Raw genomic sequence first — 17408 nt, 5'->3', positions numbered from 1 at the left:
GTCCACCATCCGCCGCCTCAGGAAGGGGAAGCAGTGCACTATCAACACCGTGTATGGTGAGGATGGTGTTCTGCTGACCTCGACTGCGGATGTTGTGGATCGGTGGAGGGAATACTTCGAAGACCTCCTCAATCCCACCAACACGTCTTCCTATGAGGAAGCAGTGCCTGGGGAGTCTGTGGTGGGCTCTCCTATTTCTGGGGCTGAGGTTGCTGAGGTAGTTAAAAAGCTCCTCGGTGGCAAGGCCCCGGGGGTGGATGAGATCCGCCCGGAGTTCCTTAAGGCTCTGGATGCTGTGGGGCTGTCTTGGTTGACAAGACTCTGCAGCATCGCGTGGACATCGGGGGCGGTACCTCTGGATTGGCAGACCGGGGTGGTGGTTCCTCTCTTTAAGAAGGGGAACCGGAGGGTGTGTTCTAACTATCGTGGGATCACACTCCTCAGCCTTCCCGGTAAGGTCTATTCAGGTGTACTGGAGAGGAGGCTACGCCGGATAGTCGAACCTCGGATTCAGGAGGAACAGTGTGGTTTTCGTCCTGGTCGTGGAACTGTGGACCAGCTCTATACTCTCGGCAGGGTCCTTGAGGGTGCATGGGAGTTTGCCCAACCAGTCTACATGTGTTTTGTGGACTTGGAGAAGGCATTCGACCGTGTCCCTCGGGAAGTCCTGTGGGGAGTGCTCAGAGAGTACGGGGTATCGGACTGTCTGATTGTGGCAGTCCGCTCCCTGTATGATCAGTGCCAGAGCTTGGTCCGCATTGCCGGTAGTAAGTCGGACACGTTTCCAGTGAGGGTTGGACTCCGCCAAGGCTGCCCTTTGTCACCGATTCTGTTCATAACTTTTATGGACAGAATTTCTAGGCGCAGTCAAGGCGTTGAGGGGATCTGGTTTGGTGGCTGCAGGATTAGGTCTCTGCTTTTTGCAGATGATGTGGTCCTGATGGCTTCATCTGGCCAGGATCTTCAGCTCTCACTGGATCGGTTCGCAGCTGAGTGTGAAGCGACTGGGATGAGAATCAGCACCTCCAAGTCCGAGTCCATGGTTCTCGCCCGGAAAAGGGTGGAGTGCCATCTCCGGGTTGGGGAGGAGATCTTGCCCCAAGTGGAGGAGTTCAAGTACCTCGGAGTCTTGTTCACGAGTGGGGGAAGAGTGGATCGTGAGATCGACAGGCGGATCGGTGCGGCGTCTTCAGTAATGCGGACGCTGTATCGATCCGTTGTGGTGAAGAAGGAGCTGAGCCGGAAGGCAAAGCTCTCAATTTACCGGTCGATCTACGTTCCCATCCTCACCTATGGTCATGAGTTTTGGGTTATGACCGAAAGGACAAGATCACGGGTACAAGCGGCCGAAATGAGTTTCCTCCGCCGGGTGGCGGGGCTCTCCCTTAGAGATAGGGTGAGAAGCTCTGCCATCCGGGAGGAGCTCAAAGTAAAGCCGCTGCTCCTCCACATCGAGAGGAGCCAGATGAGGTGGTTCGGGCATCTGGTCAGGATGCCACCCGAACGCCTCCCTAGGGAGGTGTTTAGGGCACGTCCCACCGGTAGGAGGCCGCGGGGAAGACCCAGGACACGTTGGGAAGACTATGTCTCCCGGCTGGCCTGGGAACGCCTCGGGGTCCCACAGGAAGAGCTGGACGAAGTGGCTGGGGAGAGGGAAGTCTGGGCTTCCCTGCTTAAGCTGCTGCCCCCGCAACCCGACCTCGGATAAGCGGAAGAAGATGGATGGATGGATGGATGGATATATATATATATATATATATATATATATATATATATATATATATATATATATATATATATATATATATATATATATATATATATATATATATATATATATATATTTTCCGAGCGCGATGATGTCACGTTATTGATGGGAAAATGCATTTGCCTGAGCAAATAGGAGACACAGAGAGTAACAAGCGGTAGAAAATCGATTAGAAAGGACAGATTAAAATAAATGTAAATAAAAAAAAAAAAAGTTTTTTTTTTTTTCTTTAATTTGGGACTTCTGGACCTCTGATATAAACAAATGCTCAATAGTTTTTTTTTACCCTGATGTGGGATCTGAGCCGAGGATGTGCAGCCCTTTGAGACACTTGTGATTAAGGGCTATATAAATAAACTTTGATTGATTGATGATTGATTGAATAGTGGTGATACTGCCAATTAGCATTGGGCATTGTTTGAATTTGGAGGATTTTGATTCCGATTCTGGTTAAAAACAATTTTTTATTTTTTTTAAGAAGCAGGGTCACATATTTATTATACATTTGTCATGAGGTTATTTTCAATCATCATGCAAATATAAATCATTTCAACTTAAATACACATAGTACGTTTTTTTCCACGAGTACACTTTCACAAAAGTTTTGAAAACCTGATAAAATAAAAAACATTAACACATTTCTGTTGCTTATGTGTTAGTGATAAGGATGTTGAGATCAGTGTTTTCCGATACCAATCATCCATGAGTGAAATCGTCTGATACCGGTCACATGTAGAAAGTGTAATTTTTCAAATGTATTTATGGTAAGTGCTTTTGACAATAAAGATGTGGCGTTAGAACGAGTCGATTCTTTTCAACAGCTATTTTAGGTGAACAATAAGAATCGATTTGCAGTTGAATCGTTTCAGAGCTGTTCTTTATGCAAATCACTGCCTTCTTAGAACCAGAATGAACATTAAAAGCTTTATTGGCTTTATTTATTGAAGGAGTAATGATATCACCGAGTTACAGTCGTCTCAGAAGGCTCCATTCATGTGAAAACTATCATGCGCACACACTCATGCGCAGGCAGTTAACTTAATAGAGGAGTTTAACAAGCACCTGAAATTACAGGAGCCTTTTCGCCGCTGTATTTGGAATTAGAATGAGATATTAGCAACTGGAAAATACAATAAAATAAACAAAAGTCAAAGGAAACATAGCATTTGGATGCACTTCCGCACAATCCGCGAGGGTCATAACATGCAAGATAAAGCGTCAAAAAATTTGGAAATGGCACCATCAAATTACAAACCCCGTTTCCATATGAGTTGGGAAATTGTGTTAGATGTAAATATAAACGGAATACAGTGATTTGCAAATCATTTTCAACCCATATTCAATTGAATATGCTACAAAGACAAGATATTTGATGTTCAAACTTATAAACATTTTTTTTTTGCAAATAATCATTAACTTTAGAATTTGATGCCAGCAACACGTGACAAAGAAGTTGGGAAAGGTGGCAATAGATACTGATAAAGTTGAGGAATGCTCATCAAACACTTATTTGGAACATCCCACAGGTGTGCAGGCTAATTGGGAACGGGTGGGTGCCATGATTGGGTATAAAAACAGCTTCCCATGCAAGGCGAAAACCGTTTATCAACAACACCCAGAAACGCCGTCCGCTTCGCTGGGCCTGAGCTCATCTAAGATGGACTGATACAAAGTGGAAAAGTGTTTTGTGGTCTGACGAGTCTACATTTGAAATTGTTTTTGGAAACTGTGGACGTCGTGTCCTCCGGACCAAAGAGGAAAAGAACCATCCGGATTGTTATAGGCACAAAGTTGAAAAGCCAGCATGTGTGATGGTATGGGGGTGTATTAGTGCCCAATGCATGGGTAACTTACACATCTGTGAAGGCGCCATTAATGCTGAAAGGTACATACAGGTTTTGGAGCAACATATGTTGCCATTCCAGTAACGTTACCATGGACACCCCTGCTTATTTCAGCAAGACAATGCCAAGCCACGTGTTACATCAATGTGGCTTCATAGTAAAAGAGTGCGGGTACTAGACTGGCCTGCCTGTAGTGCAGACCTGTCTCCCATTGAAAATGTGTGGCGCATTATGAAGCCTAAAATACCACAACGGAGACACCTGGACTGTTGAACATCTTAAGCTGTACATCAAGCAAGAATGGGAAATAATTCCACCTGAGAAGCTTAAAAAATGTGTCTCCTCAGTTCCCAAACGTTTACTGAGTTTTGTTAAAAGGAAAGGCCATGTAACACAGTGGTGAACATGCCCTTTCCCAACGACTTTGGCACGTGTTGCTGCCATGAAATTCTAAGTTAATTATTATTTGCAAAAAAAAAAAAAGTTTATGAGTTTGAACATCAAATATCTTGTCTTTGTAGCGCATTCAATTGAATATGGGTTGAAAAGGATTTGCAAATCATTGTATTCCGTTTATATTTACATCTAACACAATTTCCCAACTCATATGGAAATGGGGGTTGTAGATTATTATCCATATTTGAGAATAATTCTTACCAGTAGTGTCTATGTTGGTGTAATGTACTACATACATTTTGATTTATTGACCAATCGTGTATCTTATCACTGCCACGAGTGATTGCTTCCTTGATAAAAAAAAAAGTTACTTTAAAATGTTTTTATAAATATAAGAAAGGCTCTAAAAAGCCACAAATCCCATCTCTATTTGACAGTTTAACAATATCAACACAATATTTAAACCTAAACTTCTTTAATCTCTTTTTACATACAACTTTTTGATTAAAAAAAAAATGTAATTATTACACAATAACTAAACATAAGCAAAAACTACTATTAACTACTCATTTAAATCCTATGGTTTTTGACCTCAAAGTCCACCTGTATCCAGGGAAGTATTCCCTGAGTTTGTCAACATTAACAAAAACAAAAACAAAAATTCTATCTAGAAAATACAAATTTCAAACTAAGTATCGATCATTTACTGGATCTCGACTTTTGATTGATTGATTGAAACTTTTATTAGTAGATTGCACAGTTCAGTACATATTCTGTACAATCGACCACTAAATGGTAACACCCGAATAAGTTTTTCCAACTTCTATAAGTTGGGGTCCACGTAAATCAATTCATGGTAAGACAACACCATTTTATCGATTGAGCTGTGTTCCTCGTACTGACTGTGGCAATGCTGACACACCAACAGTTATTATCCTCTCATTAATGTACTTGCTAATTTCCTGTTAATAGCTGCTTACTTTCTGCTGCTACTTAAAGTTTACTAAGCACTTATTTCTTGTGTTATTTCAAGCCAGCTTCGAGAAGAGCTTGCCGGCTCCTGTTCGCTTTTACTCTCTGTGTAACATGTTTAGCCCCATCCTCCAGTGATATGGTAGTTCATTTGCTGTAATGAATGGTTATTGACTTAGGGGAGCGGCTTCACAGTGTGTATGGGAATAAAGTTAGCTGTCAGTGAACACCTAATCGGCCTTTAAAAAATTGGATTGATCGGAATGTAAAGCCCGATTACTATCACTGCTCAATGCCCAACCTTACTGCTAATCCACCTGACCCATCAAAGTCAGCCGTTCATTTTCTGATGACTTTGCATAGGGGAATGTACATAATAAATATTGACTAGGAGTATGAAGTTTGTTGCACAGCTAGAGCACACCTTACCATTCACTGGCGAGAAGACAACTTGGGAATGCAGTGGTGAGCTAAATAGAATAAAACAAAAAGCATGATCAGTATAAAGAATATGTCATAAACATGTATTTAAAATGGTACTAACCCTGATCTGGAGACAGCATCATCTCCTAGAAGGTGTAACAACATTTCAGATGAATTATGTGTCAAACATTTCAGTAAAAGATGTTTTTATATCTATAAATAAAGAATTGTAAAATGGATACACTTTAGAGTAGCCGATTTTATAGCAGTATAGATTTACAATACCATCTTAATATTAGACAACACACCCCCATTATTGCATAAATACCTGGATATACTGCTGTGATGAAATGTTTTTTTTACGACTGTACCCAATCACAATAATCCCTTTTACCGTTGCCGCGGCATCTGTTGTGGTTCACACATATGAAAACCGCCAGCGCAATCAACGCCACGACCACCGCCAGTGAAAAGGTCGTCAGAACGTGGATTTCTGCAAGTTTCCCTTAAAAAGTTGAAAACACACGCAATGGGTGCCGTGCACGTATATGTTCTTTCACAGTTTTTATTACCAAAAGCTTTGCGTAAAGTAAACGCGCGTATTGAAATGAACCACTTACCATTTTTAGTACTTGGAGGAACTGTCCAGGTTACGGCAGTTGTATGAGCTGGGGAGGGCAAAAAACAGAATTTCCCCCTAAATCTGTTATTGCTACTTTATTTTAGATAGAAAATATAACAGTGCACAATCGTTACCACCTTTTAGAATCACGACATGCTCTGTTTTTTGTTTAAGGTCAGGGTGATCTCTTGCTTGTGTGTAGCAGGAGTAGTGGTACTTCAGATCTTCGGCGGAAACATTGCCCAGAATAAGAGCGACTGTGCAGAAGTTGTCTTTGTCCTTGCTTCTTTCTCCTAAGCAGTCGGACGAGACAGACGCTTTGCTCCAACAGCCCCAAACAAACCCAGTGGAGCAGTTGTAAGAGCATTTTAATGTTACAGAGTCCCCCAAAGCAACGAAACGTAACTCAGAGGGCCCCATGCAGCTCACAGAATCTGTAAAGAGAGAATTAAAAATACATTATTGCAATTAATTCCTAAAGGACCATTCAGCTTACCTTTCTTCAGCCACAAACAAAGCAATGTGAAATAGAATTGCATCCGCATTGTTTCTCCCATTTGTCCCCTATTGTCAAGTTGCGCTACTATACAACGTACAAATATACACTGACAAGCCTGTACAGGAAGTGGTTTGCAACGACTGCCAAAACAAGCCCAAAACATTCCATGTGTTGCACCTAGTACTATATATATATATATGCAAAAGAAAAGTTCAGTTGAAACTGTACATCCTCAAAGATGATATGCACATGATAAGTCAACCCACTCATTGATATTTTAAGGCACAATAGAAAAAAAAGGCTTTGACCTAAATGATGCAACAGATGTGGTTTGCACATCTGAGGAAGCATGGCTACCCCTCACTCAAAACAACAGGATGTGAACGTTGTTAATCTAAAAAAATGGCATTTTAAAGCGTCCTTCTCTCGTCTCTTCTATCATTATTGTCTCCAAATGAATTGCACATGAGGCGACATGAATAATTACCAAACAGAGATAAGTTCTCTTTAGCGCACGCTCATGCATTATGAAGTCTCAGGATCCAGTAACACACCATCACTGAACACCATTATCAACTTTCGGCGGCCCCGTCGGGAATCACATTTCGTGTTCTTGTTTTCACTTTCAAGCGAATGAGTGCATGTCTCTTTCATACATTAAACAGTCACACAGGCTCAGACGATCCTCTGTGAATAAACATAACCGGCAACAGGGACTGTGGTTTGTTGACTGCATGGAAACTTTGTGACAATGTTGCTCTTTTCAGATTTACTGTTGTGTCTGCTTTGGACCCAGCCTGGACTCACTTCAGGTAAGAAGTCTGATATTACTTTGACTTATTGAACTCACTGCAGTATCTCACAAAGGTGACCACACCCATCACATTTTCTTCAAGGGACAATACCATAGAAATGAAACTTGAATGTACTTTGGAGTAGTCAGTAAACAGCTTGTACAGCAGTACAGATCATCAAATCAAGCTTTATTTTTTATTTTTTTTAAAAGCGCTTTTCATACATAAAAGAAATGCAACGCAAAGTGCTTTACAAAAGTGAAAAACAATACCCCGGTGACCCATATCCCCCATTATCAAATACTTACGCACGGATACAGATACCAAATACAAACACACACAACATACACACAACTATATGGACCAATGATTGCATGGCTGAGTACAGAGGAGACATGTGAATAAACACTATCACTTTTACCATCATACTTGTACATATCATATTTGCTGATGTTGCTCTATTGTTGTTGTTATTGTTGTGTTTGCTGTTGTTGTTTTTGCCTCTCTGTCTAATTCCCCTCTTGTCCCCACATTTTCCCCCTCTGTCTTCCTTTTTTTCTCTTTCTATCCCCTCCTGCTCTGGCCCGGCTGCACCAAATGATAATATAAATACATTTAATAAAGTCAAATACAAATAAGGCAACACGAGAAGTATCCTACACTTCTCTTTTGTAAAGTAAATCTGAACAGCCAATATGGGCATCTACATCAACTATATCAGGGGTCACCAACCTTTTTGAAACCAAGAGCTACTTCTTGGGTACTGATTAATGCGAAGGGCTACCAGTTTGATACGCACTTACATAAATTGCCAGAAATAGCCAATTTGCTCAATTTACCTTTAACTCTATGTTATTATTAATAATTAATGCTATTTATCTTTGTGGAAACACTGATCATCTTAATGATTTCTCACAATAAATATATATAGAAACAGATAAATATCACTTTATTTTTATATTTTCTCTAAGTGCACATTTTTCAAATTGAAAATTTTCAAATGATCACTTCTAAGACAGTCTTGTGAAATCACAATATCCCATTTTAACTAGCGAGCCACTAACACTTTTTAACAAATCATGAATTACTTTGCACCATGTTTGTACAAATAATAGCTCATGTAAAATACAAAAGTCATCTCTCAAATGTTTAAATAATTCATGTCACACTTTGAACTGGACACCAAATCTGTTATCTGTTTCTTTGTCAGTTAGTGAAGACCAAGTCTTTAAAATATTTTCTTGGATTTTCAAATTCTATTTGATTTTTGTCTCTCTCAGAATAAAAAATGTCGAGCAAAGCGAGACCAGCTTGCTAGTAAATAAATACAATTAAAAAAATAGAGGCAGCTCACTGGTAAGTGCTGCTATTTGAGCTATTTTTAGAACAGGCCAGCGGGCTACTCATCTGGTCCTTACGGGCTACCTGGTGCCCGCGAGCACCGCGTTGGTGACCCCTGAACTATATGATTTGCCTGAGAAGCTGGACAGGACAAAAAAACAACAACAAAACAAATAACAAACAAAAAAAACACTATCACAGGGGCCATCTGCACCAGGAGGTCATCAGACCATGTCCACCAGGACGCTGACACAAAAGCGCCCCCACAAGCACGGCCGATAACCCCTGAGGCAGATGGCTCATCTGAGGAACGTTGCAAAATAAAAATAATAAAACTTGTAAAATTGTAAGAACCATGTGTAGAGATACAGAATAAAATACAAGTAAGACATATAAAGATTAATAGAAAGAAAAAAAAAAAAAAAATATATATATACAGTAAATAAATAAAAAATAAATATAACAAAATAAAATCTTGCATAACTAATAGGATAAAAAGTAAAATACAAATGACTTCACAAAATAATATCAGGTAAAAGCCAAATCAAAAAGGTGTGTCTTAAGCCTGCTCTTAAACACATGAACGTTCTCCGCAGCCCTGATTTCCACCTACATAATCACGGATTTAATTTTTCTCTGCTTTAAAAGGTAAATAACGAAGTTATGGTCACTTAATAGAAAGTGGTTTAATGGCGCTATCTGTTGGGGAAAAACAAGAGTTCTGCGGCTATAAATCCAGCAGAGAGTGCAGTCTCTCTGGTTAATTCACTCAACGTTTACTAGCGGGAAGACACTTTAACAAGACGTGAGGTTGTGTAACTGCACATTTTTGTAATTGTTTGTTAATGTGTAAAACTGAATTTAAAATTATTTTGATAACTGCAAGGCATACTATAGGGTTTGGAGTAAAGTCGCCTCTCGCCACATTGCGCCTCAACTATAATATTTATAATATTATACCGCATTGCAGATTTGTTTTTTTTGTAAGCATAATCTACAACATGTTTGCCCTAAATTAAGCACTTTCAAGTATAAACTGACTAAATGAATTAAAAATATCAACACTACAGTAGTATTGGCCACTAGATGAGGCCAAACCAATGAGATCATGCTGTTCAGTATCGTGGCCACTGATTGGCTCAGCCTTAGGCAGCATTACGATAATGGATAAAGGAGTTCAAAGGTGACCAAAGGGTGTTATTTCATGTCATATTATTGAACAACATATTTAGAAGGTAGTAAACTGTTTTTTTATTGCTCCAGCTATCAAAATATTAAATTTATCATCAATGATTCCTACTTTGCGGAAATTAATTTATCGCGGGCTTGTCTGGAACGACCGTACCTAGTTTATGATCACTTGAATAGAAAGTGGTTTGATGGCGCTATCTTTTAGAAGGGGGGCAGGGGTGTTTGCGGCTATAAATTCAGCAGAAAGCGAAGTCTTACAGGTTAATTCAACCAACATTTTCTTGCGGGAAGACGCTTTTACAAGACGTGATGTTGTGCAACAGCATGTTTTGTGAGTGATAGTGTGTGCTTCTAATTGTTTTTAATGTGTCCAACTGAATTTATATTGTGTTGGAGGACTGTAAGAGTCATATTTTTGGTTTACAATGGTCTCTTACGACACACTTAAAATATTGCGGTTCAACCACATCACATATTTAATAATTTTTTGGGATGTTTTTTTAAGAGTATTTTTCAAAAATGTTGCCCTAAACTAAGCATTTTTTAAGAATACAAATTGTCATGTCTGTGTGATCATGTTTTGTTTGGCCATTTGCTTTTTTGGATTTTGTCAGTTTCTGTTTTTTCACTCCCCGTTTTGTTTCCATGTCAACCCATTAGTTTTCACCTGTTCTCATGTCACACACCTGATTCATTTGCACTCATGCACCTGTTGTTAATCATGTCTGTGTTATTCAAGCTTTTCATTTTCTGTTGGTCGGCCTGGCGACATCACATTCATGCTCTGCACTCTTGACACGCTGCTTACTCTGTCCAGGTCATAGTTCATGCTGCTCTTTTCTTGCCACGCAAGTTTTTTGTTTATTCAAGCCACTGTTTTGTACCTCCGCTGTGAGCACCTTTTGTTTGTTCCTTTTTTTCCATAGTTCTGCCTTTGTGCGAGTTTTGCGTTATTAGCCAAGTTTGTTCCCCGCCTTGTGCGCGCCTTTTGCTTATACTTTTTATAGTCTATTATTAAATTATGTATTTAACTTCACGCCATGTCCGGTCCAAATCCTTTGCACCATGGGAAAACAAACCACGCCAAAGTCCAAGTCTTGACAACAAATAGCTAAAAAAATAAATCAGTCAATACTACAGTATAGTATTTGCCACTAAAAGAGACCAAACCAATTAAATTACACCGTTCAGTATTGTGGCCACTGATTGGCTCGGCCTCAGGCAGCATTAATGTATTGGACTAAAAGAGTAATGGTTATTAAAGGGTGTTATTTAATATATAGAGGGCTCTCATATTGTTATGATTTCTATTTATTTTGTTATGATTCCTACTAAATGCATTTATCGCTGTCATATCTGGAACCAATTGTCAGGACATGGAGTATGGCGGGTTTGTTTTCTCGAGATGCAATAAAAGTTGGAGCGGACATGGCGTGAAGGTAAGGACATATTTATTTTTACTATAACAAAAAGAACAAACTAAAGGTGCGCACAAGGCGGAGGTACAAACTTGACTATGAAACAAAAACGTAGACTAAGAGCATGAAACAAAAGAAGTGCTAAACGTGACATGAATAAACAAAAACTTATTTGGAACAAGCATGGAAATGATCATGGAATCAACGCATGAGTGACAAGGGTAACAGCAGATAATGTCGCCAGGCTGACCAACAGAAAAAGACAGGCTTAAATAACAGTGACATGATTGGTGACAGGTGTGTGAGTCCAAACGTGGAACAGGTGAAACTAATGGGTAACCATGGAAACAAAACAAGGGAGTGAACAACCAGGAACTAAAAAGCGTCCAAAAAACAAACAGCACATGGCCAAACAAAAACATGATCAACACCAACATGACACCAATTAACGGCGATTAACAAGGTATTACCATATCAAAAATATGGATTTTTAGGGCTTTCAATTGGTTTACCCATTACTTTCTTTTTTTTCCCTGCTATTTCCGAGGGACTTTGAACATAATGCCAGCGAATAGTGGGGATCTATTGCCTATTATCTATTTACTGATCTCTCCACTGAAAACAACTCAATATTGTCAAAATAGCTGGCAACACAATTGCAAGATGATGGTGTCTTATCCACAGTCAAGCATTGTGAGGGTTGCATCATGGTCTGGGGCTGCATGATGCTGACGTCACTAAGGAACTGTGGTTCATTGATGTGAAACATGAATTCAAACATGTGACATTGTGAAGCAGAGTGGGAGTTTTCCAACATGATAAGGAGCCTAAACACCTCCAAGATGTACTTTGCTGAGGAAGGTGAAGTTGACGGAGTGTGTCCAGACCTGAACCCAATTGAGCCCCGGAGGGGCATACTTAAGTTAATGGAAAGTGGAGGTGCTTAAGGTATCTAACATCAACCATCTCCTCCCGTTATATAATCATGGAGTGGAAGAATATTCTGGTAACATGTGCAGGGCTGGTGAATTCCAAGTCCAAAAGGATTATGCAAAGCTTAAGGGACCAATAGCGTCCAGATGACCGAAATTTCAAAAACAAGTTTTCTTTAGGTAATTTTTGTTGGCAGTCATTTTGCAAAATATCAATTAGTTTTTGAGTAATGTGTCGATACTAAATAACTAACTGTTAGTTGGAATGCTCCCTTTCCATAGCCAGACTCAATATGCCGCCTCCTCCGGGTGTGGTGTCATCTCCAGAACTGGAGCCCATTTCCCCACATACACAGTGTGGATAAAGGGAATTAAAACTATTATTTTGATCACCTAATGCATTTATTTTGTCGCCCTGGTCCATGATTAATTCAAAACTGATATGGTTAACATTATGAGCAGAAAAAAAACACTACAAAATTGCAATTTCACCTCCCGGCTCTTCCAGCTCATTTTCCATAGACATAATAGCTTGTGTTTCAGCATTTCCTCAAGTTTCATGAGGAAAACATCAGTAGAAGTGGACGCAAAATAGAATACTAGCGGCTTCTCTGTCTCTCGGTTTTGTCATTAGGCTGATCCCCCCACTTTTTGGAGCTCAAAGCAAGCCATTTCAAAGTATGCTGAAACTTGATAGAAAACATGCCTAAAATCACCACTGTGTCTATTTTGGGGGGAACGTTTACCTGTAGACATAATATTTAGGTCTAGAACTATGAAATAAGTGACAATGTTGTCAGAAGATACACTAAAGTGCGGAAATGTGCAATACTGGTAGTAACATTTCCTTAACATTTTAAAGAATCAACTGAAGAAAGTGCAGACGTGTCCATCAGTGAAGTGATTGGCCATGATCAGTGCCCTGAGAGAACGTACTTCTCCAACCAGCTTTGTTTAGAGTGCCCCTCCGGTCATTTGTAAGCCTTCAAACACTATGCAATGCTATACAAAAAGTACACTGTGATATTTAGTGGATGTGTTTATGTTTTACAGTTGTCCTGGAAATCTATCTGCTGCTCAGAGATGCCCACCAGGAACCTTCAATCCATATGTAGGGAAAGGCAGCATCAACGATTGCAAGGTACGGTACACCAAAACTAGAAGTGGCAATTCCTCAAGGAATTGAGTGTGAATGCTCCAATGCTTGAAGTTGAACTAAAATGCTGACAGAATGTAGTATGAATGTAAGAATGGTTTGAATGTTCATCATCATCATTTATTTGTATTCCTTTCATGAAAATGCATATACAAGCCATATACAGTTGACACTTTCATTGTTTTTTTGTTTCTTATACATTTCCATGATCAGAAAGGAGCAGATGGAAGAATACTATTCTTATATTTATCTGCCCCCTTTTCAACACAAATTATTTAGATGACTTTATCACTGTTCCCTCCACCAACACCCGAACTCCAACATACTTTTAATTTTTGTTTAAGCGTTTTCAAAATGACACGTTCCAATCAAAATCAAAAATCAGTTTGACATAATTCCCGTTGTCTCTTTTTGTAACTCCTTTTAAATTCAAAGATATTCTCGCAACTTTTTAAGTCTTTGTCTAGAGAATGTTGAAAAGCTGATACTGAACTGAAATGCTAATGGAACGTAGGATGGATTTAGAAATGGTTTGAATGTTGAAATCGTTGAAACACTGAAATAGTTTGAATGTTGGAATGGTTTGAATGTTGAAGAGTTTGAATTTTCCCGGGAAACCGGAATTTGGTTTGGAACTTGGGAAAGTGTTAGTAATGTCCAGGATGAGTGGAATGTGTTAATGTTGGAATGGTTTGAATAGGTTGAAAAATTTGGGAATTGTGCAACTTGGAAAAATGTCCCATTCATTTCAACTTGGTTTTTGTCCTGAATATGAGGGGTGTTTTGACGGTGAACGGTTAAAATGGCTTGAAAAATGTGAAAGGAGTAGTCCAACTTAAGAAAGGTGGAAATAGGTTACCAAAAACGGGAACTCCTGGAAATGTGTTGAATGTGGAAAATGGTAGTTTGAATGTCCAGTTGAATGTGTTGAAGATGAAATGGTTTGAATCGGTTGAAGAATGTGGGAATTGTGGAATTTAGAAAAATGGCTAATTCATTTTGAATGGGGAAAATGCAAAAAAAAAAGAAATTATGGGAAATCTGGAATTTTTTTTTAGAATTGTTGAAGTAAACCACATCATTCCCGAACAGGCTGAATATTTTGAAGTTGGAACAGTTTGAATCAGATGAACATTGTGGGAATTGTGGAACTTTGTAGAATATCCCATTGATTTCAATGGGAATTTCAGAAACATTATTGGAATTTTGGGAAAAGCAGGAATTAAAAAAAAAAAAAGGTAAACAACTTGAATGTTCTGAATGACTTGAAATGGTTGGTGTTCAATTTTTTCAAATCGGTCAAGAAATGTTGAAGTAGTAACATGTTGAATTGAGAAATGGTATTACGGAATTCCAGGAATTTCGGGAAAACCGGACATTTTTCCAGTTCACAAACCAACTTTGTTTTTTGTCCTGATTAAGAGGAATGTTTTGACGGTGGAACGGTTGAAATGCGTTGAAAAATGTGGAAGGAGTAGTCGCCAGAAAAAAGGGTGGAAATAGGGCTTTGGAAAATCAGGAATTCTGGAAAATCCTGGAATTCTTTTTTTACTTGGAAAAATTATAGTTTGAATTTCCGGAATGGTGGAATCTGTTTAAGGTGGAATGGTTTGAATAGGTTGAAAAATTTGGAAATGGTGAAAGTTAGAAAAATCGCCAATTCATATAGAATGGGAAAAATCATGTCCCGGAAAACCTGGAATTCTGGGAAATCTGGGAATTTATGGAATTTGTCAAGGGAAAGCCCGTGATTCCTGAATAGGTTGAACAGTTTGAAGTTGGAACGGTTTGAATCGGATGAAAAATGTGGAAGGTAGAGCGCGCCAAAATCTGGAGAAGAAGAAGAAGAATAAATAGATTAATTTTGGTGTAGAAAACCATATGTGTGAATACTTTTGAGCATTCACACAATAAAGACGCCACGTTTGTTTATTTTTTCATTTGACTGCCTTTAATTTTTGACCGAAAACATACAGTACATACCAGTGACGTGCAGTCACTAGAGGCAGGTGAGGCGGGGCCTCACCTGTCATCATGGAAAGAAAAAAAAATGTAAAAAGAAAAAAAATAAATTAAATTGTTATATGTATGCAGTGATTATACTATACAGTTATTTTCCATTTAACTTCACCAGTTTTCGTTTATTTTGATTCAAAATCGCAGAATTTTCACATTTGCCGTTCAAATACTGAGAAGAGACGGTGCGGTGAACAGCAGCCAGTTGAGGCACGTCACTCAGTGCCTCAACATGGACGGACTCGGCTAACTGCTGGCCTGCTGTGCAGTGAGACTGTATTGCTATATGAATTATATTATACATTTCCATAGTTTAGTTAGCTGAGGTATATAATGTACAGTGTATTTTGTCAACAACTGTATGTGTGTAACGTATTTCTTGTGCTGAGCGATCATAAAACGGCTGCAAAAGACGCACTGGCTGAGGCTCCAGTAGCCCCGCCTCCTGCACCCCCGCCGTAGAATTGTTATATCAACTAAAGCCCACACTTAAACTTTCCACGTGCAAGATTGAATCTATTTAAAAAAGTTATTTCATAAGAAGCCAAAAAGTGCAAAAACAATAATGTTCGTGTTGGAGGAGTTGTGAATGACTGCAGGGCCACAACATTAGGTACACCTGCAGACTGCAGGTGTACCTAATTCACAACTCCTCCAACATGAACATTATTGTTTTTGCACTTTTTGGCTTCTTATTAAATAACTTTTGTAACCTATTTTTATGGGCTTTCCTATTTGTGATGTTAAGTTCCTGTTATGCGCTGTTATACAGTGTATGCCTTGAGCTCTTATTTTTAAGGCGCCTAGAGCGGAAGGGATGACATGTTGTAGTGGAGCGGAGGTTTTTGAAAGAATGTAAATAAAGTGGTCCTCGTGTAAACTGGAGCCTCCGTGTTTGTTATTTTGTAGTTTCATACAGTATAGGCGACATTTATAAACCCTCGGTTACTCTTTTTTAAATAGATTCAATCTTGCACGTGGAAAGTTGAAGTGAGGGCTTTAGTTGATATAACACAACCGTCATGGGGTTCATTAATCCAGCACAACAATGGCGAATGGACTTTATTTATAAGTAAAGGTAAGACCATAATAACGTTTTTTTTATTAAATGTGCTTTTTTGTGTGCTACAGTTTGTATGTGTAAAGTTAAAGTTAAGTTAAAGTACCAATGATTGTCACACACACACTAGGTGTAATGAAATTTGTCCTCTGCATTTGACCCATCCCTTAATCACCCCCTGGGAGGTGAGGGGAGCAGTGGGCAGCAGCGGCGCCGCGCCCGGGAATAATTTTTGGTGATTTAACCCCCAATTCCAACCCTTGATGCTGAGTGCCAAGCAGGGAAAAATGCTGGTATGAGCTTTTAAACATAACCCGTTAACTGCTGCCAATCAAATGGTCAATAAGATACTCTTTAGGGTTCATATGTTTGTAAATCTGACTGTGATGAAGTCAGTGCCTCACCAGCCATGAACCTCACTGCACGTCACTGGTACATACTGTACATTTATGTCCAAATACTTTTGCATGGTTTGTGTCACAATGATCACGTGTTCTGTAAGGAATGATGCTTTATCAATAGTACCAGTCAAAAGTCTGGAGATGCTATTGAACGAGAAAGTGTCTCCAAACCAGCGCTGTGTATTATATCACCACTTCCTCCTGTGTGCTGCAGCCTTGTTTTCCAGGTCTGATCAGCTCTGATGACCGAGTGGACTGCAGGCTGTGCCCAGCAGGTTTCTCCTGCTTTCCAGCTGATGGGAGCCTGTTATTATGCCCGCCTGGGAAACATTCTCCAGAAGGGACCCTTCATTGTCGAACATGTCCTCTGGATTCTATGTGCACATTTGGATATGCTCACAAGGTAACACACTGTATCTAGTCACATGTTTTATTCACTTCCTGCTTGCTTCCTGTATATTCATGCTTCACAGTGTGGGCCTGGTAAGGAGCCTAACTTTGATTACACGGACTGTAATGACTGTCCTCCAGGCTTTTATTCCAATGTGTGCACTATCCAATGTCTTCAATGTCCT

The 17408-nt window shown here is 39.4% G+C and overlaps 1 protein-coding gene across 1 annotated transcript in view; it reads right to left on the bottom strand.

The window, feature by feature from the left end:
* LOC133614260 (uncharacterized) overlaps positions 1 to 6613 on the bottom strand; it is a 10862-nt gene extending 4249 nt beyond the window's left edge. Inside the window, exons 1-6 of the mRNA XM_061972103.1 lie at positions 6522 to 6613; positions 6163 to 6459; positions 6024 to 6071; positions 5798 to 5908; positions 5525 to 5549; positions 5410 to 5450 (exon numbers count right to left, since the gene is read on the bottom strand). Coding sequence (XP_061828087.1) covers positions 5410 to 5450; positions 5525 to 5549; positions 5798 to 5908; positions 6024 to 6071; positions 6163 to 6459; positions 6522 to 6582 — 583 coding nt within the window. The 5' untranslated portion in view covers positions 6583 to 6613. The remainder of the gene's footprint in view (positions 1 to 5409; positions 5451 to 5524; positions 5550 to 5797; positions 5909 to 6023; positions 6072 to 6162; positions 6460 to 6521) is intronic.
* Positions 6614 to 17408: the final 10795 nt, after the last annotated feature.

Source organism: Nerophis lumbriciformis, linkage group LG17 (assembly GCF_033978685.3).
Source record: "Nerophis lumbriciformis linkage group LG17, RoL_Nlum_v2.1, whole genome shotgun sequence".
In the NCBI taxonomy this organism is placed as follows: domain Eukaryota; kingdom Metazoa; phylum Chordata; class Actinopteri; order Syngnathiformes; family Syngnathidae; genus Nerophis; species Nerophis lumbriciformis.
This window is presented reverse-complemented; position numbering and strand designations above follow the sequence as displayed.